Source organism: Bos javanicus, chromosome 7 (genome assembly GCF_032452875.1).
Source record: "Bos javanicus breed banteng chromosome 7, ARS-OSU_banteng_1.0, whole genome shotgun sequence".
Lineage (NCBI taxonomy): Eukaryota > Metazoa > Chordata > Mammalia > Artiodactyla > Bovidae > Bos > Bos javanicus.
This window is the reverse complement of record NC_083874.1, coordinates 70,338,358-70,365,127: the sequence shown is the minus strand read 5'-3', so window position 1 is coordinate 70,365,127 and position 26,770 is coordinate 70,338,358. Positions and strand designations below refer to the sequence as shown.

Sequence of the window (26,770 nt, the reverse complement as noted above, 5' to 3'; positions counted from 1 at the left end):
GGCAGTAGTGTTTGGAGACGTAGAGAGCTGTTATCTTTGTGGATGCAGACTTTTAATCTTCTGTTTTCATTTGGGCACCACACCTCACCTCTGTCTTGGGTGTGCACAGTGTCCAGGAGCCTGTTTTAGCCTTTCCAAAGAGCAAACTTCAGTCTTCCCGGGGTGGGGAAAGACGGATGGCCTAATCGTTGTTTTCTATCCCCTAAAATTTTGTTGACTTATTAAGTGGCCTCTCTTCTCAGTTTTCTTCATTGTTATGAGTTTTTGTCTTTTTTCATGGCTTTATGAATGTTTTTCTTGTGATTTGAGTATCAGTTCTTTAAAGATTAAAATTAATACTCTGTGGGAGAAAATACTGCATATGTTACATACAGCATAGTAGATTGTTAAGAAATTTTCAGCTTTGTGTAAAAATGGTTGCCACTTTTGTATTCTTCTAATAATAATATGAATAGAACACAAATTAAAATATAAAAATGTTGAATTTAAATCAGCATATTCCAATAAAAAATTTAAAAATGGAATAAAGGATTAATAAGGACTTCACTGGTGGTCCAGTGGTTAAGATTCTGTGCTTCCAGTGCAGGGGGTGTGGGTTCAATCCCTGCCCAGGGAAGTACCACATGCTCTGCAGTGTGGCGTTCCCCACCCCCCCACCCCCACCCCCGCCAAAAAAGCATGAATAAGATGGTAAAAAATATATATTTTGTTTTGCTTTTCATTGGCAAGAAGGAAGAGAATTTGACTAATTCTTAATTTGGAAGATAACATGTTCAAGAATTTCTGAGAAATTCTGAGAGGAGCAGTGAGAGGAGACTTGTCCAGTCAATGAAATGGAATAGTGTGTACAGTCATGAGAGAAGATCACTGAAAAAAAAAAAAAGAATAGCAAGTTCCAATGCAGACACAAATACACTGATGATTTTGCAGTATACCAAAATGGCATTTCAAATTAACGAGAAAAGAATTGGTTGATTCCAGTAGCTAGTGTTGAGACAGCTAACTACACATCTGAAAAAATAAACTTAGAGCTTTGCTTTTTATCTTATTGTAAAACAATTTCCAAATATGTTAGTTTTTTAATTGAAGAAAAAAAGAAAATATAGGTGGTTACTTGTATAACCTTGAGTAGGGGGAGCCATGTAATTAACCATGGCACCAAAGGTAGAAACCGTTAAAAAGGTGGATAGATTTGATTCTTTATAATAAAAATTTCTATATTATAAGAGAAAAAAGTTACTAAAATATTCCAGTGGCAGGGAAAATATAATTATATGATAAAGAAGGTTAATATCTTGTTCAAACAACAGAAGTCTACATATCCTAGTAGAATAGGCAAAGAATGTGAACAAGCATTTTGTCAAAAATTGCAAGTGCTTTTATATACTTACTGGTAATGTTCAGCGCTATTGGTGATGGACAAAAGACAAATTTTTAAAAAATTAGGAAATATTTCTACCCTTTCTTTTCTTAAATTATTTTCACTGTTGGCAGATAGGTGGAAAAAAGGGCACCCTGTACACTGGATGTTTTGTTTCTGTAGAACAGTTGACAGATGTGTCAAAAGCTTTAAAAAAATGTTTCCTCTAACTCAGTCATCCTGCTTATTAGGAATTTAGGCTAGAAAACATTCAGAAATGTCCTCCAAGTAGTTTATACACGGATGTCATAAATGTACAAGTTTATTCATAACAAAGCATTTTATACTTGTAAAATATTTGAGGGTAGTCGAGTGCTCATTGTCATATGTGTTCAGTTTTTTTAACTAAAAAAAAAGCCCATATATATTTATACACACACACACACACACATATATATTTATTAGTTAGGTATATGCATAATATGTTTTAAATGAAAAAAGCTGATTGTGTGTACATTATAATCTTTATATAAAACATTTGTGTATAATCACATCCATAGAATAAACTGAAAAGGTAATAAATAATATGGATAGCTTTTTTTGAGCACTGCCTAGGATTCAGATAAAATACTACAGCTTTGCACGCAGTGTTTTATATAATAAACCCAAGACCTTAACAGTGCTAACTTGGGTGACAGGATTGTAGGAGATGGATTGTTTTTTTCTTTTCACTTCTCTGTACTTCCTAACTTTCTATAATCATGCACAATCCTCTGTAAGAATTTGTGTTTAAACTTTTTGAGTTTTAATTTTTCATTATTGAGCCATATGGGAAGGCTTGCATGGTCTTATAAAAGCAGTTAAAGATTGAAAACCTCAGAATAAATCTTGTCACAGCATGATTTTAGACAAGTTATTGTATCTCTTGGGTTTTATACTTTCACCTCTAGACTAGAACAGTTAAATATTGAGGGCCTTTGTAAAAGAAGCTAAATACGTTTAGTAGTAACTGAATTATTGTAATATTGAATTAGAAATTTTAAAAAATTTCCATATTATATATGCCATCTGGAATGTGATAAAGACCAGTGGATATTTGTGCTGCTTTTCTCAGATCAGTCCAAGGGAATTGGTGCTCAAAATTCACAGAACATGTAAACATTTAATTATGGTCAAATGAAGTTAAAATCTGATTTAAAATATTATCTAAGAGATCCTAATTAGACTTCTTCAAAAGCTGTGTCATCATCTTTATCAACAGTGTTTTTATTTTGTGGATACCAAATCTCAAATGCCTTCTACCCTTCTCATTTTAGGTCAGCTGGTGGTGTGTACGTTATGCTCCTGTGTCATGAAAACGAAGCAGATTTGGCTCTTTTCAGCTCACATGCTTCCTCTGCTAGCACGCCTCTGCCTTGTTCCTCTGGAGACAATTGTTATCATCAACAAATTTGCTATGATTTTTACTGGTTTGGAAGTTCTCTATTTTCTTGGGTCTAACCTTCTAGTACCTTATAATCTTGCCAAGTCTGCATACAGGGAGTTGGTTCAGGTAAGACTGTAGATAAAATTCTACATAAATGTTAAGTATATTAAAGATTTAATTCACTTTTATTTCACAGTCATGGTTGTGGTAACATTATGTTTGACATTTGGAAAATAGTAACTATTTTCAACATAATTACGAGCATCTGAGATCCTTAAGTTCTGTTGAGAAGCAGTAAAGTGAAGTTCATCTGTATGCAGTCAGTCTGAGTTTTCACTCTGATGCTGCTGTTTACTAGCTGTGTAACCTAGGGTTAGTCACTTACGTTCATTTATCTGAAAGATAGAACTAATAATAACTGTTGTAGCTAACATGTAGGGTAGCCATTAGATTTGAATGAGTTCAGTACCAGGCAGATGATGTTTGGTGGTAACTACCATAACAAAGACAGGAGTGATATAGAATTGAGTATGTAGAGGTCAGTTCCTGGTTTTTTCCTAATACAGTCCTACTGTGACTAATGTATTTTCCTTACGTTTATTTATTTAAACCGAGACATTAAGTAGTTCTGGGCCATGATATGACAGATTTCATTTAGATGTGGTGCTTGGACTGATTTTGCCAACATAATGTGCTTCTGTCTTTCCTACTTTTTTCAGTCTTTGTTCTGAAACGGATTATTTCTAGTCACAATCAGTTGGTTTCATACCAACTGAAAGAAATAGTTCTATTTGATTTAATCCATAAGTTTCAGTATATAGAACAGCTCTTAAAATTGACATTGGTATGAAGAGAGTATTAAAATGGGTATTCTCTTCTGCCTCTTTACTGTGTACATGACCTTAAGGTACAGGAAGCTTTCAGACTGACCATACTGATACTACTAAGTGAGTCCTTTCCTTATTGTTGTGGCCCCAAAGGCAGATTTCCCAGAAAAATTCTGTAAGCTCTTGACCTTAGCCTGATTCTCCTGATTTCTTCATCTTCCATAATGATCAACTTGAGCAACTTTTCCTGAAAGTAGATCTTCCAAAGAAGATAAAATCATTTTCACGGTCTCATTAAAGAGGTTCTTCATGGCGAAGTTTTGTTGTATTCAGAATGAAGATGACACATTTACGTATTTCTTATTTGAATTCAGTCCTATGGTGCTAAGGAGCAGTGGAGATTCAGTGACTATTGCTTGGAGACTCACTGTTTATAATCACCCTAAGGACAAAGCCTCCGTTTTACAGTGTCATGCTTACCTTCTTGTTTGTCATAAGGTTCATGTATCACTAAGCGTCATAGTTGGAAATAAAATACAGGTTATGAAATTCATGACCTAGAAAGAATTGGATAGGCAAGAAATAGAAACTGTCAGATTTTTAGTGGTCTTTTCCTTGAATGGAAAGGAGAAAAAGTACTGTGCCTCTCGGTAATCAGTTTGCTGCTAATAAATAATTTTGCAACAAGCTAGACAGTTTGTTTTCTTTCAGTATCTTCCAACTAAGGAAAAATAGGGGTTACTCTTGATTCAGTTTTAGAAAAAAGCATTTGATTTACAGATGAAAAAGTTTACATTTAGAATAATCTACAAGTCAGTGTATTTTCATTTAAGGTCTTTATAGTTATTTGAAACATTCTGGAATCACATTGAGCCTTCTAGCAAGACTGTTGGCCGCTTAGGTTAGATAGAGTTTGTAATCTACCTGGCAGAACTCTGTTGTGTTACCAGGATCTGGTCCCTGTCTTGGTAACTCCAAATACTTGGTAACCATCTGTATTCTTAGGCTGAATCAGGTTATGAGAATTCCTTCTAATTAATCTCATATGAGATTGTTTTATAAACTAGACAACTAATTTATTAACTTATAGTAACTTAGTAAACTTTTTTTAGGTATACCTTTTTTCCTGGTGTTAATGCACTTGGCAAAACAGATCATTTGAGAAATGTTGCTTGATAAATACACAGTATGAGGAAGGGGAATTAATTTGTCTGGGGGAAAAGACTTTCTAAACTGTCTCTGCTGCAAAAGAGAGTAAACTTCTCCAGTGATTAGTCTGTCTTCTGTCAAACTACTTCTCATCCATGACATTCCTGAATACACTCTGGAAGATTCTTGTGTATTTCCCTTCCTCCTAGCCCCTCAAGCAGTATTGTGTTGTTCACACTGTGCTGTTTTCTGTGTTCCATCGCTCAATCGTGTCCAGTTCTTTGCGCCCCATGAACTGTAGCCCGCCAGGCTCCTCTGTTCATGGAATCTTCCAAGCAGGAATACTGGACTGGGTTGCCGTTTCCTATTCCAGGGGATCTCCCCAACCCACAGATGGAACCCAAGTCTCTGCTGTCTCCTGTATTGGCAGGCAGATTCTTTAGCACTGTGCCACCTGCGAAGCCCATTGTTCACACTAGTTCTAATCATTTTAATTCGACATAAGTTTGCCAAACCTCTTCAAACTGCCTGTGATGTAGTTTTCCTCCAAATATGACTTTATTTTGACATTATCCCTGAACCGTTAGGGCAGTTTGCTGTTGCTGTTTGATGAGTGTGTGTCAACTGCTAATAATGTAAAATTAGTAGATTAAAAAAGACATGCTATTTTCTAATTGTATGTGGACAGCTAACTTTGAAGGAATTTAGCTTAATATGCAAGAAAAGAAAAGCTGTTAAGTTTTTAAGTACTGCGGGTTAAACACTTTTGTGTTTAAATGTGTTTATTGAAGTGATAACAGATGTTTTCCTGTCTTATTTTCTTACTCAGGTAGTGGAGGTGTATGGCCTTCTAGCCTTGGGAATGTCCCTGTGGAATCAGCTGGTAGTCCCTGTATTGTTCATGGTTTTCTGGCTCGTCTTATTTGCTCTTCAGATTTACTCCTACTTCAGTACTCGAGATCAGCCTGCCTCACGAGAGAGGCTTCTTTTCCTTTTCCTGACAAGGTAATTAATTAGAGCGTATGATATTATATATAGCCTTAGAAAGAGAAAACTTTGATCCAGGAATAGTAAGTTTTGCAAATTAACTTTTGTCAGTCTTTTTTATAGTGCTTCATGTGTAATTAAAATGGGATTTTCACTCAGCAGATGCCTGGGTCTTGCAGTGCAAGGAAGTGATAATAATACAATAATGGTGGTTTATTTGGCCACACTGTGGACCATAGTACAGCAAATGATTTGTGGAAAGGGACTTTGCAAATTGTAAAAATGTTTTTTCGATTTCATGTTAAACTATTGGAAAAGAAATACATTCTAAAAATAGCTATTACTTTTATTGAGTATTTAATATGTAAATAGACATAGGAATACCAGACCACATTACCTGCCTCCTGAAAAACCTGTATGGAGGACAAGAAGCAACAGTTAGAACTGGACATGGAACAACGGACTGGTTCCAAATTGGGAAAGGAGTATGTCAAGGCTGTATATTGTCACCCTGCTTATTTAACTTATATGCAGGGTACATCATATGAAATGCTGGGCTGGATAACTCAAAGACTGGAATCAAGATTGCTGGGAGGAATATCAACAACCTCAGATGTGCAGATCATACCACTTTAATGGTGGAAAGTGAAGAGGAACTAAAGAACCTCTCCATGAAGGTGAAAGAAGAGAGTGAAAGAGCTGACTTAGAACTCAACATTGAAAAAACGAAGATTATGGCATTGGGGTCCCGTCACTTTATTGCAAATGGATGGGGAAAAAGTGGAAACAGTGTCAGATTTCATTTTCTTGGGCTCCAGAATCAATGCAGATCCATGATATTAAAAGATCTTTGCTCCTTGGAAGAATAGCTATGACAAACCTACACAGTGTTTTAAAAAGCAGAAACATCGCTTTGCTGACAAAGGCCCATATGGTCAAAGCTATGGGTTTTCCAGTGTTCATGTATGGATGTGAGAGTTGGACCGTAAAGAAGGCTGAGCACCGAAGAATTGATGCTTTTGAACTGTGGTGCTGAAAAACACTCTTGAGAGTCCCTTGGACAGCAAGGAGATCCAGCCAGTCAATCCTGAATATTCTTTGGAAGGACTGATGCTGAAGCTGAAACCCCAATACTTTGGCCACCTGATGCAAAGAGCTGACTCACTGGAAAAGACCCTGATGCTGAGAAAGATTGAAGGCAGGAGCAGAAGGGGACAACAGAGGATGAGATGGTTGGATGGCATCCCCAACTCGATGGACATGAATTTGAGTAAGCTCTGGGAGCTGGTGATGGACAGGGAAGCCAGGTGTGCTGCAATTCATGGGGTCGCAAAGAATCAGACATGACTTAGCGACTGAACAACAAAAGTATGTGCCAGCCACACTATTAAACAGTTACTCATACTGACTTTTATAGCAACCCTTCAAGAAAAGTGCTTTTATTGTCATTACCATTTTAGAGCTGAGGAAACTGTACCAAGAATAACTTGCCCCAGGTGACAGTGCCAGAAGAAGGGGTTTTGACATTCAAACCCCATCTGAGTCCAAATCCTATGACTGTGTATACACTTTCACTATACTCCCTTTTTTTTTTTTTTTGGCCACACCGCTCAGCTTGTGGGATCTTGGTTCCCCAACCAGGAAGTGAACCTGCACCCTAGGCAGTGGAAACACAAAATCCTAACTACTGGACCGCCAAGGAATTCCCTGCCCTGTTATTTTTGATGTTTTCCTTCATTATTGAGATAGATTCAAATAATGATAAAATGAGTATATCATAGTACTTTGCTGTTTAATTGAAAGGAATTCTAACATTTGGTTTTTAAGGTAAATTATTATTTTTTTAAATCTTAAGTCTTTAGAATCCATTTTCCACCTGTCTTTGTGAGCTTATCTAGACATTTAGACATTTCTGAATTTTCCATCTCAAGCCCTCAGAATCTGGCAGATGGGTCTACATCTTCGTTCCGTGACTCTTTAAAAGGAAACACTTTAAAAGGCAAGAAAGAAACTCCTCCTGGGAAGTAAATATAGGTGAATACAAGTTTTGAATTTAAGTTAATAGAGCCATTGTTCCCAGCCATCCAAAATGATGTGTACTATGCACTAAGTGGTATAGGGGAGGAGAAGCTTAAGACAGATTTATTCTCTTTAAGGAGCATGTTACTTATTAAGATTGAAAACATTAGGAAGTTAAATGACAATATCGATGACATGGGGTGATACCTATTTTGACAAATAAAATAACTTACTGGTACTGAGTCATATTTTGTGCTGAGACTTTTCATTAGAAAGTAGCTTCTATAAACATGGAATAAATTGATATCAAATATGTTTTAATGGCCAGCATGTTATTAAGTTGCACTGTTACTTGTTTTTAAGTATTACGGAAATTTTATTCAGAGTTTTTAAATGATCCAAAAAGTAACTGAATTTAAAGGGAAAGAGAGATACACAGTTCTGTGGTTAGGATAACCTAAATGTGGGCTGGGATTGGTCTTGTTTTAAACCAGATTATTATCCATTGCAACCTAGATAGCATATTAAAAAGCAGAGAGATTACTTTGCCAACAAAGGTCCATCTAGTCAAGGGTATGGTTTTTCCAGTGGTCATGTATGGATGTGAGAGTTGGACTGTGAAGAAACCTGAGCGCCGAAGAATTGATGCTTTTGAACTGTGGTGTTGGAGAAGACTCTTGAGAGTCCCTTGGACAGCAAGGAGATCCAACCAGTCCATCCTAAAGGAGATCAGTCCTGGGTGTTCATTGGAAGGACTGATGCTGAAGCTGAAACTCCAGTACTTTGGCCACCTGATATGAAGAGTTGACTCATTGTAGAAGACCCTGATGCTGGGAGGGATTGGGGGCAGGAGAAGAAGGGGATGACAGAGGATGAGATGGCTGGATGGCATCACTGACTTAATGGACATGAGTTTGGGTAAACTTCAGGAGTTGGTGATGGACAGGGAGACCTGGTGTGCTGCGATTCATGGGGTCCCAAAGAGTCAGACACGACTGAGCGACTGAACTGAACTGAACTGATTATCCATTGTGAAGCATGATCAAATGAAGCATAATATAGTGTAAGAGGCTTAACAAATCAAAAAGCTGTGAATGCTTTTGGGCTCATGGAGTAAGAAAATAATGCTGAGATTTTAGGTGAGGCTTAGACATCTTGCCAAATAATTTTCTTGTCTATTCCTTTTCCATACATGGGATAGATTGCTGCTTCTCAGTATAAGAAGGTTTTAATTTGTACTGGAGAAGTTCCTGTGTGGTTCTTTCGCATGCATCTCTAAGCATTGCTCTTTGTCCTTCTCGATGGTCTTGTGTGACAGTTTGTGTATGTGTGTATGTGTTGCCTTGCCAAAGAACAAGTTAACTTACAAAAAGGATCTCAAGTTTACCACAATACCCTGACTAAAACAAACCAACAAAACACAGCAAACAAGCTGAAAAGCAAAAAGAAGGGATTTTTTGCAGCCAGGAAATAGAAACTAAAATCAATAAAATGTCTCATTGACAAGAGAAGGGAAGAAAAATTTTATAAATTTCCCGACCTCTTTCACTTCCCCAAAGCTAGGTTGAAACCTTTTGTGTTCTTTATTATACTCTTTTGAAAAATGGCACCACACTCTTTTAAAGTAAGACTGAAAGAATGTGCTCCTCTTGAAAACGTAATTAAATCGTACTGTTTGGGTGTAAAAGATTTCTTTAAATATAGATGGACACAAGAAAAGAGAAACTGTATGACCATACAGTAAAATTTTCAGACTTTTCCAATGGGAATGAAGTAAAATTTTTAGTGTTATTTATAGCCATGATCCTCATATTTTTAAATTACTGGGCAATTTGTTGAAACATGTTATATAATGATTTTTCTGAGAAAAATGTCAAACATTGCACAAATTAGATGTATAAGAATGCCATAAAATTTTTTATTCTTTAGCTGTGAACTATCATGATCAGCTCCTAAAAACCAAACTTTTTTTTTCCACATCATAATGCACACTGGTCTACATGAAATTAGATGTTTTCACATAAAAAGTAACTTTAAAAGCAGTTTAAAGTAGCAGAGGTAAAATAATGGTAAAATGCAAAAGTAGCAGAGGCAAGGAGCTACAGAGTGAAGGGCAGATACTGATTTGCCTGAATGAATTCCTCATCAGTGCAAATGAAATTCTTCATTGAAATTTTAAAACTTGAGATACTATGCTTTGAACCTTTTTTATTAGTTGCTTTGTAAATACTAAATCCAAATTAATGGTATATAATGTTACATATATTTGCAAAATACTTGTTAAATTATTTTCTAATGTGTTCAATGAAAGTATTGACTGTATTTCTATAAAACATGAAAGTATTTTCAAGATTTAGTGTAAGTCCAGTTCTCCTTTTTAAAAATTGGTATTAAAATTATTTTTAAATGGTCTTGGGCCTCTTCTTGGACTTAACTTTTGAAATAACCCAGAAAAAGAATGCATTTACCTAAACATAAGTTCAAGTATAAAGCACTTAAAGCCACTGTTGGAGTGAGAGATGTTGGGAGCTGCAGTGTCAACATAGGCCCTGTAACAGTGTGATCAAAGAAGGCATTTTGATGAGTAACCACATTAGCAGTACAGCCTGATCAATTTGAACAGCCAGAACTTTTCAGAAGGAAAAATGGGCAACCATATGAGTTTCCTTTGAATATTATCAGTATGTTAATTAAATATTTCTTAAGCTTTGAACAAGGTTTAGGCCCTTCAAGTTTTACTACCTTTGAAGGAGATGATAGATAAATAAAAATAAAAGACTATTTCGGATTTGGTGCTATATACTAAATATTTGCCAAAGAGAAAATGAGGTTAGGATAATAATGAGAGTGGATTTAAATTAGTGTAACAGAGTGGTTAGGTGATCTCATCTCAGATTTTGAGTGTTTTCATTGAGGGTAAGATCAAACTTCGTGGTTATTTAAAGGCCTAAGATGTTTTAACTTTAGGTTAACAATTTTTATCTGTCAATATCCCCCCCTCCTTTTTTTTTCTAGTATTGCTGAATGCTGCAGCACTCCTTACTCACTTTTGGGTTTGGTCTTCACGGTTTCTTTTGTTGCCTTGGGTGTTCTGACACTTTGCAAGTTTTACTTGCAAGGTTACCGAGCTTTCATGAATGATCCTGCCATGAATCGGTAAGTTCTTTGCTCCGAACAGCTCTAAAAATTTAAATTTTATCTAACTTAAAGAAATAATGATGAATTTCTTTGTTGATGAATTTTAGAGGAAATGGAATTTTGAGGACTTTTTCTGGGGAAATGGTTGCTATATTTGGGTTAACATGCTATTAAAAAAACCCTAAATTTCTATGTATAAAAGATTGTATTTTTATTGTATGTACATAACATGTGTATTAGATACTTTTCCTTTCTTAGATTTATTTAAGAGATTTTTGATAGCTTTTTCCCATTTTAAATTTGTGTCACTCTGCTAAAATCAGATTTCTATATTGGGTACTCCCTTAAAGATTTGTATTTTTTATATTTGAACATAATTTTTATACCAATTGAAGTTTCAAAAGACACATTAATGAGGATGCAGAATAGTTATTCCAGTTGTTACTAAATCACTGAGATCTGGTATTAGGAAGCTATCTCTAGAACTTGTCATGATTCCTGTTACCTTAATTAATATAGAGGTTTACTGATTTTATTTAAGTTTACATAAGCTCTTGAAGTATTTAAATCTTTATGGGATAGTTCAGAAGTAGTAGATGCCGAGTACCTTGTAAATTGAGAGGAAATTTTTATTTTGTTGTATATTAGTTTTTTGAAGACAGAAAAGAAAAAAACATATGCTCCATAATTTTCCTGCCAGTCCCAGCTAACACCTTTATAATGAAAAGAGTGGGTGGGAGCAAGAAAGAAAAATAATTCTTGTTTAAGTTCACAAAATTCATACCATTCAAAGAGCACTAAAGGGAAAATGACAACTTTCTCCTCCTCCTTCCCATTTCCCCTGCACAAAGATAACAGCTACAGGTGGTGATTTAAAAAATTTCTTATAGGGAAAAGTATATATATATATATATATATATACACATATATATATATTCTTTTCCACATACTATACACATTGTTCTGTACCTTAGTTTGTCATGGGTTAGATAGATTTCTTATATTTTGTTTTTATGTCAACACATCAGATACATCTCATTCTTTTTGATGAATGCATATTATTACAAAAATAATGTGTCTCTTTTTTTTTTTGCTATTTAAATAATGGTACTATCAGTATCTTTGTTCACGTCTCTTTTTTAAAACCCTTACATAGGAAAATTTTAAACCAAAAAAGTTGAGAAAATAGTAAAGTGAACCCCCATGTATGTACCCAGCACCCATCTCCAGTGATGTGGCCAGGGTGCTGTGTATCCCATTCATTCCACTTGTTTTGTCCCATAACCTGGCTGCATTTGTTTGAAGCAAATTCCAGATACAGTATTATTTTACCTCTGAATCTTTTAGGAAAAAAATGTAACTACAATAGAGCATTCATTTCTAATAGAAGAATTCCTTGACATCAGATACCCAGTTGGTGTTTGTAGTTCCTTAATTATCTGCCTGAATTGTAAAAAACATTTTGTTTGCTCAATTCAGGATCCAAATAAGGCCCATATTTCAGAGGTTGGGTATGCCTGTCAAGTTTCTTTCAATATTTAGGTCCCTGTTATCTCTATATTTTTTCCCTTTAATTTTATTTGTTGAAGACATCAGATTGTTTGTCCTACTTAATTTTTCATGGATTTTACTGATTATATCCCCATAACACATAACGTGTTCCATTATTCACTTTTTCGTATCTGTATATCCTAAAAATCTTTCTGTACTACATCCATAGGGTAAATTACCAGTAAGATTATTGAATTGAAGGGTATGTAATTTTAAATTTATTAGCAAATTCTTCTCCAGAAATGTTTTACCTATTTATATCTCAACATTAGTTGGCTCATATTTTTTTACATTCCTTGTCAGTACTTTGATCATCAAACTTTGAAATATTTGCTAATTTGTGGATTTGAAAACTGTACCTGTCCTTTGCTCATTTCTCATTTATTTGTCAGATCCTTCAGAATTCAAGTCATTGGGATAAAAAGGTCTTAGGACTTTGTATATATATTCCATAAAGAAATTGAATTTCAAAAAAAGTATTTGTATTTATGTCTCTGGTTCTTATGGACTTCTTAAAGAGACATTTGCTACCCAAAGATTATACAGACATTCACCTAATGGTTCTGTATTTTATAATCAGGAGACAGTTCATAACACACGTGCTATGTCGCTTCAGTCGTGTGCAACTGTTTGAGATCCTGTAGACTGTAGCTGGCCAGGGTCTCTGGAGTGGGTTGTCACTTCCTCCTCCAGGCAGTCTTCCTGACTCAGGGATGGAACCTGTGTCTCCTGCGTCTTCTGCATTGGCAGGCAGCATTAGCACCACCTGAGAAGCCCAGTTCATAATATGAGTGTATATAATTCAGTGGCTAGCTAGGAATGCTAGGGGTATCTGGCTCATTAGCAAAGCCTGGTTAGAGCACTTTTACTTATCTTAGACATTGCTTTAGTTCTCCTCACTGTATGCTGAAATTATAGCTATTATGTTTTGCACATGTAGTGATACATTATGATTATATATTACTACATTGACATTAATATTCTGATCAGGTGTTTTGTCTAAGAATAGAACAGAAATATGTAACAATAGTCTAAGCCTCTGGATTATTTTCTCGCAAAATTAAATGTGATTCTGATTACTGTTTTTTTTTCCCGAAAATGTACGCTTTTCCAGGGGCATGACAGAAGGAGTTACGCTGTTAATCCTGGCGGTGCAGACTGGTCTGATAGAACTGCAGGTTGTTCACCGGGCATTCCTGCTCAGTATTATCCTTTTCATTGTTGTAGCTTCTATTCTTCAGTCTATGTTAGAGATTGCAGATCCTATTGTTTTGGCGCTGGGAGCATCTAGAGACAAGTAAGAAACTTCCTAAAAGACATTTTTGTTGTATTCTTTACATGAGTTCATTGCCTGAAGATTTAGATATTGCTTAGATACAGAAGATAATATGAATAATTGGTATTAGCTTATTAACAAATTTATTTTTTTTTATATGTGTTTGACTTTTCTGTTGTTTTTCCTTCAACATTTCTATAGTTAAAAGTCGCGTTAAAGGCTAAGTAATTTACACATCAGCTTTTCTTCTTCGGAGAAATGTAACACTTTTTTATATTTATCCAGTTTTGAAATAATATAAAGCATAAAATTTAGTCCAGTAAATGTAACAAATAATATACAGTTTTATTCTGTGTACTAAAGTACTAAGGAGAAGAAACATTGAGGAACTACAAACAAAGAAGAGAAAAATAAAGGTTGTCAAGCATTAATGAAATTTTTACAGTCTTATCTGATGGCTTGTTTGCAACTAACTGAGGTTATAATGGGGATTCTTGACACCTTATGGGACCAACTGGATTCAAATTCATTCATCTCATATTACAAAAATTTTCTGAATGAATAAAAGCCAATTATGATTTAGCTCTTTAAGATACCATTTTGGCTTATGGTAATTTATATAAGGACATGCTCTAAAGAATTGCTTAAATTCAGTTCCACTATTTTTTTCCAGCGTCCTTCTGTACATTCTGATTATTGAAATAACCTGATTTAATTGCTTCTTTGGTGGTACATTATGAGTAAGGGAGCAGGCAGCCTTGGTGGAGGTAGAATTTTGACAGAAGAGTTTAAAAACACTCCAAATTAGGTTTACTTTTCTATCCCTGTATCCCAGATTGTCAAACATTCTGAAAACTTTCTCAAGTGGTAAAATGGCTGAAAGAGTCAATTTAAATAAACTCTTGGATATGTTTCAGATAATTTAAATCATTATAGTTATTTGAGATTTGGTTTTGAGGTTTAGAATTTCTCAATAGAAGCTTTTAAGATGTTGAATTCAATGGTGAACTCAGTTAAATAGTCATTTAAATTGTTTTGACCAAAGTTCAATTACTCTTCTGTCATCTCTGGCAGTATCCTTTAGTATTATTAACTATACTAGTTAGAAGACTAATACAATACTATAGAAAGTTTGGGAAAGAGGAAAACAGATCATAATTTCAGTGCCATAAGGATCAGTAAATCCAGTTCTGGGTCTTTCCAGGGTGCTGAACTAGCGTCGTTACTGACTTCTTCCCTCTGAGATCAAGTGCAGAGGAAGTTTAGAGGGAAAGGAGCAGGACTGAGAAGCCCTGTGTGTGGGTGTGGAGTGGCAATTTTGGATGGGTGTCACTGTTACTCTTGTTTGTATATAGCAGCATTATTAGCCTGAGGCAAGTGAAGCTCCTGGCTGTGTGAGGATGAGATGGGAATGAACAATTGGGTTCTGTTCTTTCCCATGAATTAAATGGCAGTACGTTTTTGTTGTTTTTTTTTTTTTTTAATGAAATGGAAAAGTTGTGAGAAAAATATAACGTACCAGACCTGACTCAAGAATTGAAAAGCTTGGCTAATTCTGTAACTGTTACAGAAATGGAAACAAAAGGTAAACATCCTGACCCAGGTGGCTTTACAGGCGAGGCAAGTGCTGCCAGACATCCAAGGAGCAGATATCCATGCTTTAAACAGACTTCCAAATCATAGAAAGAACCTTCCTCCCAGCCCTTCCCCTTCTTTGAAGCCAGTATAAATCCATATTGAAATCAAAACAGACAACTTGAGAAAGATAAAGTTTATTTCACTCACAACAGGAGATACTATGACGTTTTTATAATAATTGACTCAGGTACAGACAACTTGACCAATGGAATGGAGCCCCCAAGCAAGTCCATATGTATATGGACCTTTGGTGCATGACAGAAGGGGCATGTCAGGTGATGGGGGCAGGTGGTCGTGTAATGTAGCTGGAAAAAAAATGATTTCTATTTGGAAAAGCATGGAATTGGATTCCTGTCTCATAGCCGTAAACAAAAGAATTAGCTCCAAAATTGTAGAGACTTAAATGTCGAAATAAAAAATTAAATCTGCATAGAGTAGTATATTTTAGACCTTCAAGGAGGAAAAAAATTTGTTAAACTGATGGAGCTGGTTGTGAAAAGACTAAGAATGACGATGATTATGAAAGAAAAGTGATAAATCTAATTATTAAAATTAATAACATTTTCTAAACCTAAAGGTAACTTATATTAGACATGATGGTTACAAACTGGGAGAAGATATTTATAGTATTCACACTTGCCCAAGAATTAGTATCTAGAATATATAAACAACTCAGATCATTGAGTGAAGTGGCTAAAATCAGGCTTTTAGTGAAAGAGCAAACAATGACTATGAAGAGAGGTTCACTGTTTTTAGTGGTCAAAGAAATGTGAATCAAGACCTCTCTGAGTTACTGTTTTGAATCCATGGAAGTGTCAATGAATAAATAATAGAAAGGAAACAAGAAAGGGGGAGGGACTTGGCGGTAGTCCAGTGTTTAAGACCGTGCGCTACCAAAGCGTGAAGCCTGGGTTCAGTCCCTGGTCAGGGAACTAGATCCCATATGCTGCAACTAAGACACAGAACAGCCAAATAGATAAGTAAACTTTGTTAAAAAATTAAAAAGAAGAGAGAGAGAAGAATGTCAGCTGATATCTAAGGTAGAAGGAAACATAGGTCCTAGGATATTAGGTTTCTGGTGGGAATGTAAATTAGTGTAATCACTTTGGAAAACTAGCATTTTCTCCTATGTACATACTCAAGACATTTTGCACATGTTCAGGAGGGACATGTAGAAGAATGTTCATAGCACAATTTCACAATACCAAAAACCTGGGAGCAAATCATACACTAATCAGACAGGAAAGGGGGTGAATCAGTGTGATAATAGACACAGTGGGATGTTAAAAGCATTAGTGACACATTAAGCATTATGAATGGTTCATAGCAGTATATAAGTAAATCAAGAAAGATGACAATATAGAATGTCATTTTTATGTTAGAATTTTAAAATACACTCTTTAGGAATACATGTGGATGAAACAGCACTATAGAAAAGGAAGTAATCAAGTGAGTGAAAAGCACAGGATTCATGAAATGGTTTCATTGGGTGAAGGGAGGCAGGTCCTGGAATAGGCCAGCTGCCTCATGCTTAGAGTAGATTATGGTCCAGGCCCTCTCTTTTTTACGGAGAGATGGGTTCAGGAGTGCTTGTTACAGTTTCAGTTCAGTTCAGTCGTTCAGTTGTGTCCGACTTTTTGCGACCCCATGGACTGCAGCATGCCAGGCTTCCCTGTCCATCACCAACTCCCAGAGCTTGCTAAAACTCATGTCCATTGAGTCGGTAATGCCATCTAACCATCTCGTCCTCTGTTGTCCCCTTCTCCTTCCACCTTCAATCTTTCCCAGCATCAGGGTCTTTTCCAGTGAGTCAGTTCTTCACATCAGGTGGCCAAAGTATTGGAGTTTCAGCTTCAGCATCAGTCCTTCAGGTGTAAATACTTCAGGTGTAAATCCTTCAGGTGTAAATACTTAGGGTGTAAATGCCTTTTAAAGTTTAGGTATTTAAAATTGCTGATTGGATTATTATTAATAACTAATAAAAAGAGGGACTTGCACAGACCAATAAAGATAGTGTATTCTGAATCAAAGATTATGATTAATTCAGTTAACTGCACTGGGGATTGAAAAAGGGAAATGAAGAATGTCCTAAGTCTCCAAGTTAGAAGAACTATTAAAAGGTAATACTGAAACACTACTTGTCTCTGTTACAAAGGAGGTAATTATTAGGGGGACATCCTCACGTGTCTTTGGCATTGGTTGGACTAGAGGTAATTTCCAGTGTTTAACTTAAAAAGGTGCCTCAGATAGTTTTAGCTATAGATATAATTGCTACTTTTATCTGTAAATTTGATTATGGTTGTTAGCATGGAATTTTACAACTATAGTCTATTTATTCAAATTATATAGCAGATTTTTAAATGATCAACATTTAAATGGAATGGACTGAGGTGAATTAAAAAAACTATTTTTCACTGTGTAGTACTTAACCTGTTAATGGAACGAATTTCCAGTGTCACTTTATGCTATACTTTTTACTTTTAATTTTAAATTAGATTTTTGTTTAATTTTAACTGAAATAAGGATATATATGTATATAATGTTTGTGTGTGTATAAAACAGAAATTAGACATAGGTTAAAACTGTTAGCATAGTTTTGTATTTATTTTTCTATGTACATGTATAATATGTAAATATATACCTACATTATGTAAGTGGATCATAGCTAGCTTGATTTTGAAAAATACGCTTAAAGTTTTCAGGCAAATTGCCCTATTATAGCTGTTGTTACAATAATTCCTTTCTGTCCGCTTTTTTTTTTTTTTTTTAAAATAAAAGTTTGGAATCTCAAAGCAGAGCTACAGTGGCAGTTTAAGTTTGTCCCTTAACATCTCATAAGAAACAAGTTTGACAGGAAAAGCTGTAAAACACTTTCCAAAGTACCTCGCTTTAACTTTAACCACAATGATAATTGATGTTCTTCTAATTAGAATTGCTGATGTGGACAGTCCTACACACTACAGTACTTGTGTGCTTTCTTTTCCTCCCCCGCCCTGTGTTATAATAAAGGTAGGGAGGATGATTTATGCTACTACTCTGTCTCCCTTGCAATACTTTGAATGGATCTGAGAACATATCATAGATGCTGATATTTAATTAAAGCAGCATAATTTTGTTGTAGCCATGAACTTTAAATTATTTTGGTTGAAATTCACGTTTTCTTATAATGTTTTTAAATAATCTGGGTTTGTTTTATAGGAAGTCATTAAATGATTTAAGTCTCAGTGTTCAGTTTACATAGATTATAATTGTGTTTTGTTTTTAAGAGAGGGGACAGCTGTTTGGGGCTCACGCTGATTTCTAGATTTGTGGTCCTTATGTTACAAAATTACTCCAGCTTTGGCTTTTATTTGTCCCAGTAAGTGGAATTACACAGAATCTTTTTAAATCCCTTGTTGGAGTAATAAGTCATTCCATCATCAAATGACTTAATAAATTGAATATATTGGGTTGGCCAGAAAGTTTGTGTTCAGATTTTTCCCTAATGGCATGGAAAAACTGGGCTGAACTTTTTGGCCAACCCAATATAAAGTAAGCAATAAATTTGTAAGAGGTGAAAATCATACCTACCTTTTTTTTTTTTTTTTTGCATAGAGTTTTTCAAAGTTCTGCTTAAGAAAGTTGCTGTTGGAGGGTTGTGTCATTTTTCTTTTAGAAATCGATATACAGTCTGTATTAAATTTGGAATATATTTAAGGAATTATCTATTAGAATATTACAGTGTATGAAGATGTAAACAAAAGAAAAGATTATGTTCCTTTTTTGGTGGTAACCAGGGAGCTCCTGCTGTCTATTCCACTATTGATAGTAAGGAGGGTTCAAATGGAACCAAAAGCTGAAATCTAAGGAATCTCTTGATATGTTGTGTGTGTTAAAAGCATAACATTATATGTGTAACTATTCTTGTGTGTAATAATTATGGTAAGCTTTTGTCCTGCTTACATCATAGGGCTTTGCACTTGAGTGGATAGATGGGTAGGTAAGAAAAGGTAGTCATAGATGGAAAGTAGTTTGAAAAATTTCAAGCAGAAATAATTTTCAGGTTTTATTTGGCACTTACTTCAAACATGACTTTGTGCTCAGGAGCTGGAGTTATCATATTTTTCAAGCAGTTTAAATTTGGACAGTAGGACTTTTTTTTGTTAATGTTCGTACATATATAAAAATATGTTTAATTAAATAATATAAAGTAAAAATATAAATAAAGGTATTTAGATGTATATGATATATAAAATACATATTATATATACATACATATTGAAAGAAACAGTGCTTCAGTTCATTGTATGATTGGTACAGGTGTTAAGAATTCTTAGAGGGTAGGTAATTCCTGGGGAAAAAATTACATTACCTGTATAAATACATTTGTTTAGCTTGAACTGATTGAAAGAGTTTAGAAAACAAGATGGGATGGAGACATTTCTGGTGGGATGTTTAAGACTGTTTGTGTTTTTCTGGGAAGACAATTAGCCATCAGATGTTGATGAGTTTGAGCCAAAAAATTGGGAGTGGAGGCCCTCAGATTCGAGGCTAGGAAGTTTAGAGAAGGTATTGACAGTATTATGCTAGTTGAGCTTTAGGATGATTAATCTATTCAGGAATAGGGGCAAGAAGGGAGGACAATCAGCTAATAGGTTTTAGATTTCCATGGTTCCTAGTTTTTCCTCATCCTCAGCACACGTGAGGGGTAATATGCCTGTTCATCGAGGGCCATTCCTTTCAGTAACACTGCACTTAATGGCCACACAGATGGCCGGAGAGATTTTCATCAAGGGTGTTGTGGGTGAGGAGAGGATGTCATGACTTAAGAAAGCAAATTACTGTCAAACCTGTTAAGGTTTAATGCTGTGAAAGCCTGAAATTGCTTTGAAATTGCTAGGAGTGGGAATGAGACTGAAAGCAAACTATTGAGGAAAAAAAAAAAAAAGAATTGGTAGTACTTGGCAACTGACTGAGTGCCCCAGGTTAAGGGAAAAGAAATCAGTCATGTTCTTGGAAGTACGATGCCTTGGACATGACTTGCCCTGAAATCTAGCCCTGTGACTTGGAGAAGGGTGTGTGGTAAAATGTTGTGAAATTGAAGCATGGCATAAGACCTGTGGGTTATCCTGCTGGGTGACAGACACATTAAAAGAATACTTTTCTTTCTTCAGGAGTTTATGGAAACACTTCCGTGCTGTGAGCCTTTGTTTATTTTTACTGGTATTCCCTGCTTATATGGCTTACATGATTTGCCAGTTTTTCCACATGGATTTTTGGCTTCTTATTATTATTTCTAGCAGCATTCTCACCTCTCTTCAGGTAAGTCCAGGATTAATGAACTTTGTATAATAAATAACTTTCTTATTTTTCCTTTCAGAAAAGGAATTACAGACTTTTTAAAAATTAACAATTAGAAGTGGACTTTTTAGGTGATTCCTTCCCATGCTCTTTACTAGAGGTTATTGAAGTACTAGGCCAATCTAAGTCACTGCATTTTTTTAATCAAGATTATTAAACTTTGCAATATCTCTTTTTCAAAATGGTATGGCATAGAACTGTCATGAAAACCTTAAATAGATAAGTAACTATAAAATATTAAGATTTTAGTGCTTGTTTGGAACACATTTTTAAGTAAATGTCTATTTGAAAATATCCATAATTTCATAATGTATATAAATGTATGATATCTGTGTATGTATTACAGAGATATGATGTACACAGACATGATACATAGACATGTACTTTACACACACACATACACACCAACTATCACCATGGAATGGATAAGCTTATTGTAACTTGCAGGTGGAGCTTGGTTGCCTAATCAGTAACAAATAAGAATGCGGCACTGGTGATACAGATTTATTCATTGTTCCTTGTAGAAGTAAAGGTTCTTCGAAAGTTGAGGAACAGGCGTGAATGACAGAATTAGGAAAATTCAGGTAGAATTTTGAGGGCTTGGAGAGCAGGGGAAAGGATAAGTCAGAGAAGACTGATTACTAATCAGAATCATCATTAGGAAAGTTAACTCAGGGTCCTTTTCAGTATCAAAGATCCTGCATTACTGAGATCACCCACATTTTAATTACATCACTGTCTCCTCTGCACATTAAATCTAGCATCCTAGAGGTATTAGTAATATGTTATTTTTTTAAGTCTGTGAAAAACTTTTTGTAGTGATTATATGCATACCTTTTTTTTTTTTCCTCCCCAGGTTCTGGGAACACTTTTTATTTATGTCTTATTTATGGTCGAGGAATTCAGAAAGGAGCCAGTAGAAAACATGGATGATGTCATCTACTATGTGAATGGCACTTACCGCCTGCTGGAGTTTCTCGTGGCCCTATGCGTGGTGGCCTATGGCGTCTCAGAGACCATCTTTGGAGAATGGACAGTGATGGGCTCAATGATCATCTTCATCCATTCCTACTATAATGTGTGGCTTCGGGCCCAGCTGGGGTGGAAGAGCTTCCTGCTCCGCAGGGACGCTGTGAATAAGATTAAATCATTACCCATTGCTACGAAGGAGCAGCTGGAGAAGCACAACGATATTTGTGCCATCTGTTATCAGGTAACTCTTGCAGTAAGAAGCCATTTGGGTGGGCCTGCGGGACTTTAACCACATTATCCAAATTCAAGTTAAATTTCCTGGGTGAAAAAGAGTGGGCCTCAGAAATTATTAAAAACCTGATAAAATATTTCCAGTTTATTTCAAAAGTAAGTTTTAAATTTAGTCCCTGAAGTTCTAATTTACTGTTATTTTCAACATTGCTCACCCATAAATAAAGGAAAAACAGGTCAGGTGTATTTTATATTTACTCCTGAATATATACAAATATATATAGTATATACACACTCACACATATGTATGTACTATCAAATATAGACTAACAATCAGGAGTCAGCAACTTCTGAAAAGTGGTGTGCCAAGATTCTGACTCTTTCCCTTCTGGTATTTCCAGGGTGGGGAATAAATGTTCATTGATACAGTTAGTGTAGGTGGAGAGAGTAGTGCTTCTCTATAGTTGAGGGGTGTCTGAGGTGAGTGCAGGCTCTGTGTGGAAGTGGGGGCAGGAGATACAGTAGAGGCAGCCAGTCGGTGTACATTACAGGTGGCCTCCGTGACGTCTTTGGTACAAGAGCCCTCTGTAGAGGATGACTGCCTTCTATCAGGAATTGAAAGATAGTATTTAAATCAGCTTGGAGATAGAGCAATAACATACAACAGCCCTGGACTTGAGTCAGCAGTCATCTGTGCAGGAGGGTGACAGCAGCTTCTCAAGTTAAACCGTACTGTAGGAAATACGGGCAGAAATCCTGGGTGACAACACAAGCTGTTCCTGTACAGTCACTCTTAAAAAAGAGTGTAGGCTGACGGAAGAAAACTATAGATAGTATCAGGGGCTTCCCTCATGGCTCAGATGGTAAATAATCCACCTGCAACGCAAGGGACCTAGGCTCGATCCCTAGGTTAGGAAGATCCCCTGGAGAAGGGAATGGCAACCCACTCTAGTATTCTTGCCTGGAGAATCCCATGGACAGAGGAGCCTGCTGGGCTACAGTAAATGGGGTCACAAAGAGTCGGACACGATTGAGTGACTAACAGTGTCAGTGAGTGTACAGGGGTTGGGACTTGCTCCAAGCTGCTTTATAGCATAGATGTTATGTGCTTGTGTGTTAAGACTGTCAGGAAGAGGAATTTTTCCCAATAGTAAAATTCAGCTGTCACTTTTTGATTGTTACTGGAGCATACTTGGGGTACTAGCAGATTATTTTCCAGGTTGGTTTTGCATTTGAGGGGATGGAGGAGCAGTGTAGATTCCCCCCAGATTAAGTGGCCGTTGTCTTCGTTCTGGCTCCTTTGTGCCCCGTAGCCTTGTAGGATGCAGGACAAAGCACGGCAGAGACAGATTTGAGGCACACTGGCTTCAGCTGCCGATGTCTAAGTATACCGTCTCTGGGACTCGAGAGTCCTCTTTTTGTGTTTCTCGTTGTCACATCACTTTTTTTGAGGTGCCTGGACTACCTGCTGACACCACACAGAAAACGAAACTCGAATCGCTTACCTTCCCAGCTGGCTGCTCTTCCTTGGATGGCTTTCTGCTTAAAAGTCCACTCCCAGGTGTTACTGGTTCTTGGCAAGGAATTTCTGTGATAGCCACAACTCCATGGTTTGGGACTTGAGACAAAATTAATGGTTGATTCACCAAATGTGTATTGTTATAATTTAAATTTCATATCCTCAGCCTTCCCTCCCCAAATATATCTCACACAGGGACTATTAGTGTAAAGTATACCACTGCTTATTCCAGTGGTTATTGAACCTAAATGTGCATGAAAGTCCCATGGGTGGCCTGCTGTACCTGTGGATTTGTGAATGCCATCTTCAGATAGCCAGATCAGAAGGTCTGGGATGGCCCCAGAATGTGCATGGTTAGCAAGCACTCCGGTGGTTCTGATGCATGCCAAGAAACACTGGCTTGTACTGTGGAAACTGGGATGTACATTGTCCCTGACGAAGTTGCCACTTCCTTGCCAATACCCTGGTGTTATGTGACTGATTTTGTCTCCTTGCCAATAATCTCATCATGGAATAATCTGTTGAGCTGTGTAGAAGCGAAAAATGGAGAAAGTCCCATCTTCATCAGACTTCCTGAAGTTCTGATTATACTCGTGGAGACCCAGTAATTGTACTGCTATAGTTTTATACCTTTGTGTTCACACTAAGACAGAACCCAGTTACATAGGTCGTTTCTGCCTTATGTTTGGTTTTTACTTCCTTTTAGAAATTGCTTAGCCAGTGGTTCTTGTTTTGTTTGTATAAAGGGGTCTCTGATGGCAAGAGGATTATTACAAACATACACAGTGAGTTTTATTGTAAGATCTGTGTTACAGATTTTCTATGGAGACTTTGTAGGAAAGGAAAGGAAAGTTGGAACTAGAACACATGTGTAGCGGCAAAGGTTTTAGACAACAGACGTTCATGAGGTTTCTCTTTCCCCCCTTTGTAGGACATGAAATCTGCCGTGATCACACCTTGCAGTCACTTCTTCCATGCAGGCTGTCTCAAAAAGTGGCTGTATGTCCAGGAGACCTGCCCTCTGTGCCACTGCCACCTCAAGAACTCCTCGCAGCTGCCTGGGTTAGGCGCTGATCCGGTTCCACAGCCTCCCGCCGGAGCCGAGCAGCACGCACTCCGGGGAGGTACCGAAGCCCCAGGCCAGGAGCTTCCTCAGGGGCCTAGGGCACAAGAAGGTTCTAGGGATAAGGACGTTCCACAGCCTCCCGCTGGAGCTGAGCAGCACGCACTCCAGGGAGGTACTGAAGCCCCAGGCCAGGAGCTACCTCAGGGGCCTGGGGCACAAGAAGGTTCTAGGGATAAGGACGAAGGCATTGCCAGAAGATCAGATAGCCAGGAAGGGACTTGTGATCCCAAGGAAAATCCTCCTGGTGCAGAAGATGAAGCTCTTCCTGTTGAGGTCGGCCTAGAAGAGAAGCAGCAGGAGTAGCACTTCACTCTCCGGAGATGACGTTAACTCATGGTGGGATCTGTGCTCAGATTTGAGAAGCGGATGTATGAGGTGATTAGGTAGGAAGCTTGACATTCCAAGGATCTAATCCAGGAAGTGCTCTCAGTGGAGACCCCCTGCTTTCATCCCCTTGACACTGGGGGAGGAAGTTTTGCAGTGTATGCTAATCAAAATGTATATATTCTATGCTGGTGTTCATCGGTAGAGGTTTGCCAAGAAAATTCAACCTCAGGAACTTCAGAAACAGCCCCTGATTTGTAAGGGATAAATAAAATCAGATTGGAGCATCTGAAAGGGGCTAAAGGAAGGAGGATGGCAAGCATGAGGACGGCACAGGAGGCAGCAGGCAGAGGTGGAACTGACCCTTCACTTTCTACGGAACAGGACCATTCTTGTTACAGAGTATGAGTGGTGACCAGACCTTTTTCTCCGCCCCCTTTCCCCTCAGTTAATTGGAACTCAGTCAGGTGATTATCTGTACAGCACTGAAATGAAATCAAAGATGTAAAAGCATTGATTGTATTCAAAGATTGAAGCACGCTCATACTTCGTATGTGCTTTGGGGGAGGGGGTGGGTGGGCACGTGGGCCTTGCGGGTGCATTCATGTAATCCGAGACTCTTGAACTTTATGATGGAGTCTTCAATATTTTGATGTATATGAAACTTTTGTTAATACACTGTATACTGTGTTGGCTGTGTGAAGTAAACTAAAACTCTAATGAACACTTTGGAGTCCACATTAGTGTAGGAGACCAAAGTGGGAAGGGCTTTAGGGCACTGAGAAAGGCCCTGAGTGTACTTTCCAATCCTGTGTAATGTTTAATTCTTGGCAACTGAATCAAAGCAGTGTTAAATTATGGCAATATTTGCACTTGGGGAATGAGTACATAACGTATGATCACACTCTGCAAATGCCACTTTTAAAGCTGTTAATAGACTTTGCACCTTTTCTTTGACAAGGATGTGTCATATTTAAATTTTTACATTCATCATGGTTACAGGTAGAACTAGGGAGGGGGGAATGTAATTTTTTATGGGAATTTTGATATGAAAAGAAACTAGTCATTTATTTATACAATAGGCTTGGCTCAAAAAGTGTTTTTCAACTTGGTATTCCTAATGTGGGATGTGACTTTATTTTATTTTTAGTAGCAGATTTGGATGTAGACTGACATAGCTGAATGTCTTAATAAATTTAAATTTGAAGATAACAGTGTTTTATTCCTGTGGTGATTTTTACTGTAAAGTGTCTTGCTGAAATTCTTTTCTTAGGAGGTTTTGCTTATCCAACTGGGCTTCTGATATCTTGATCCCTGTCAGAAAATGCCCGGCAGATGGCAAAACTTTTTGACTGAAAAGGATCAGTTCTTTGCAATCTTCAACACTGCTGGCTGAATGAGTTACAAGCAGGAATCAAGACAGATGGGAGAAACATCAGCAACCTCAGATATGCGGATGATACCACTGTCATGGCAGAAAGTGAAGAGGAACTAAAGAGCCTCTTGATGAGAGTGAAGGAGAGTGAAAGAGCTGGCTTAAGTCTAAATATTAAAAAAACTAAGGTCCTGGTGTCCACCTCCATCTTGCATGGCAAATAGAAGGGGAAAAGGTGGAAGTAATGATAGATTTCCTCTTCTTGGGCACCAAAGTCACTGCGGATGGTTACTGCAGCCATGAAGTCAGAAGTCGACTGCTTCTTGGCAGGAAAGCAATGACAAACCTAGACTGTTGAAAAGCAGAGACAGTACTCTGCTGACAAAGGTCTGTATAGTCAAAGCTACAGTCTTCCCAGTGGTCATGTATGGCTGTGAGAACTGGACTGTAAAGAAGGCAGAATGCCAAAGAATTGATGCCTTCAAACTGTGGTGCTGGAGAAGACTCCTGAA

General features: G+C 37.0%; 1 protein-coding gene across 5 annotated transcripts in view; it reads left to right on the top strand.

The window, feature by feature from the left end:
- Nucleotides 1-26,095, top strand: part of RNF145 (ring finger protein 145) — a 62,454-nt gene extending 36,359 nt beyond the window's left edge. For all 5 annotated transcript variants that reach the window (XM_061424204.1, XM_061424209.1, XM_061424207.1 and 2 more), the window contains 7 exons: nt 2,677-2,912; nt 5,592-5,767; nt 10,784-10,924; nt 13,572-13,754; nt 20,525-20,672; nt 21,568-21,924; nt 24,365-26,095. In XM_061424204.1, coding sequence (XP_061280188.1) covers nt 2,677-2,912; nt 5,592-5,767; nt 10,784-10,924; nt 13,572-13,754; nt 20,525-20,672; nt 21,568-21,924; nt 24,365-24,862 — 1,739 coding nt within the window. In that variant the 3' untranslated portion in view covers nt 24,863-26,095. The remainder of the gene's footprint in view (nt 1-2,676; nt 2,913-5,591; nt 5,768-10,783; nt 10,925-13,571; nt 13,755-20,524; nt 20,673-21,567; nt 21,925-24,364) is intronic.
- The last annotated feature ends 675 nt before the right edge of the window (nt 26,096-26,770 follow it).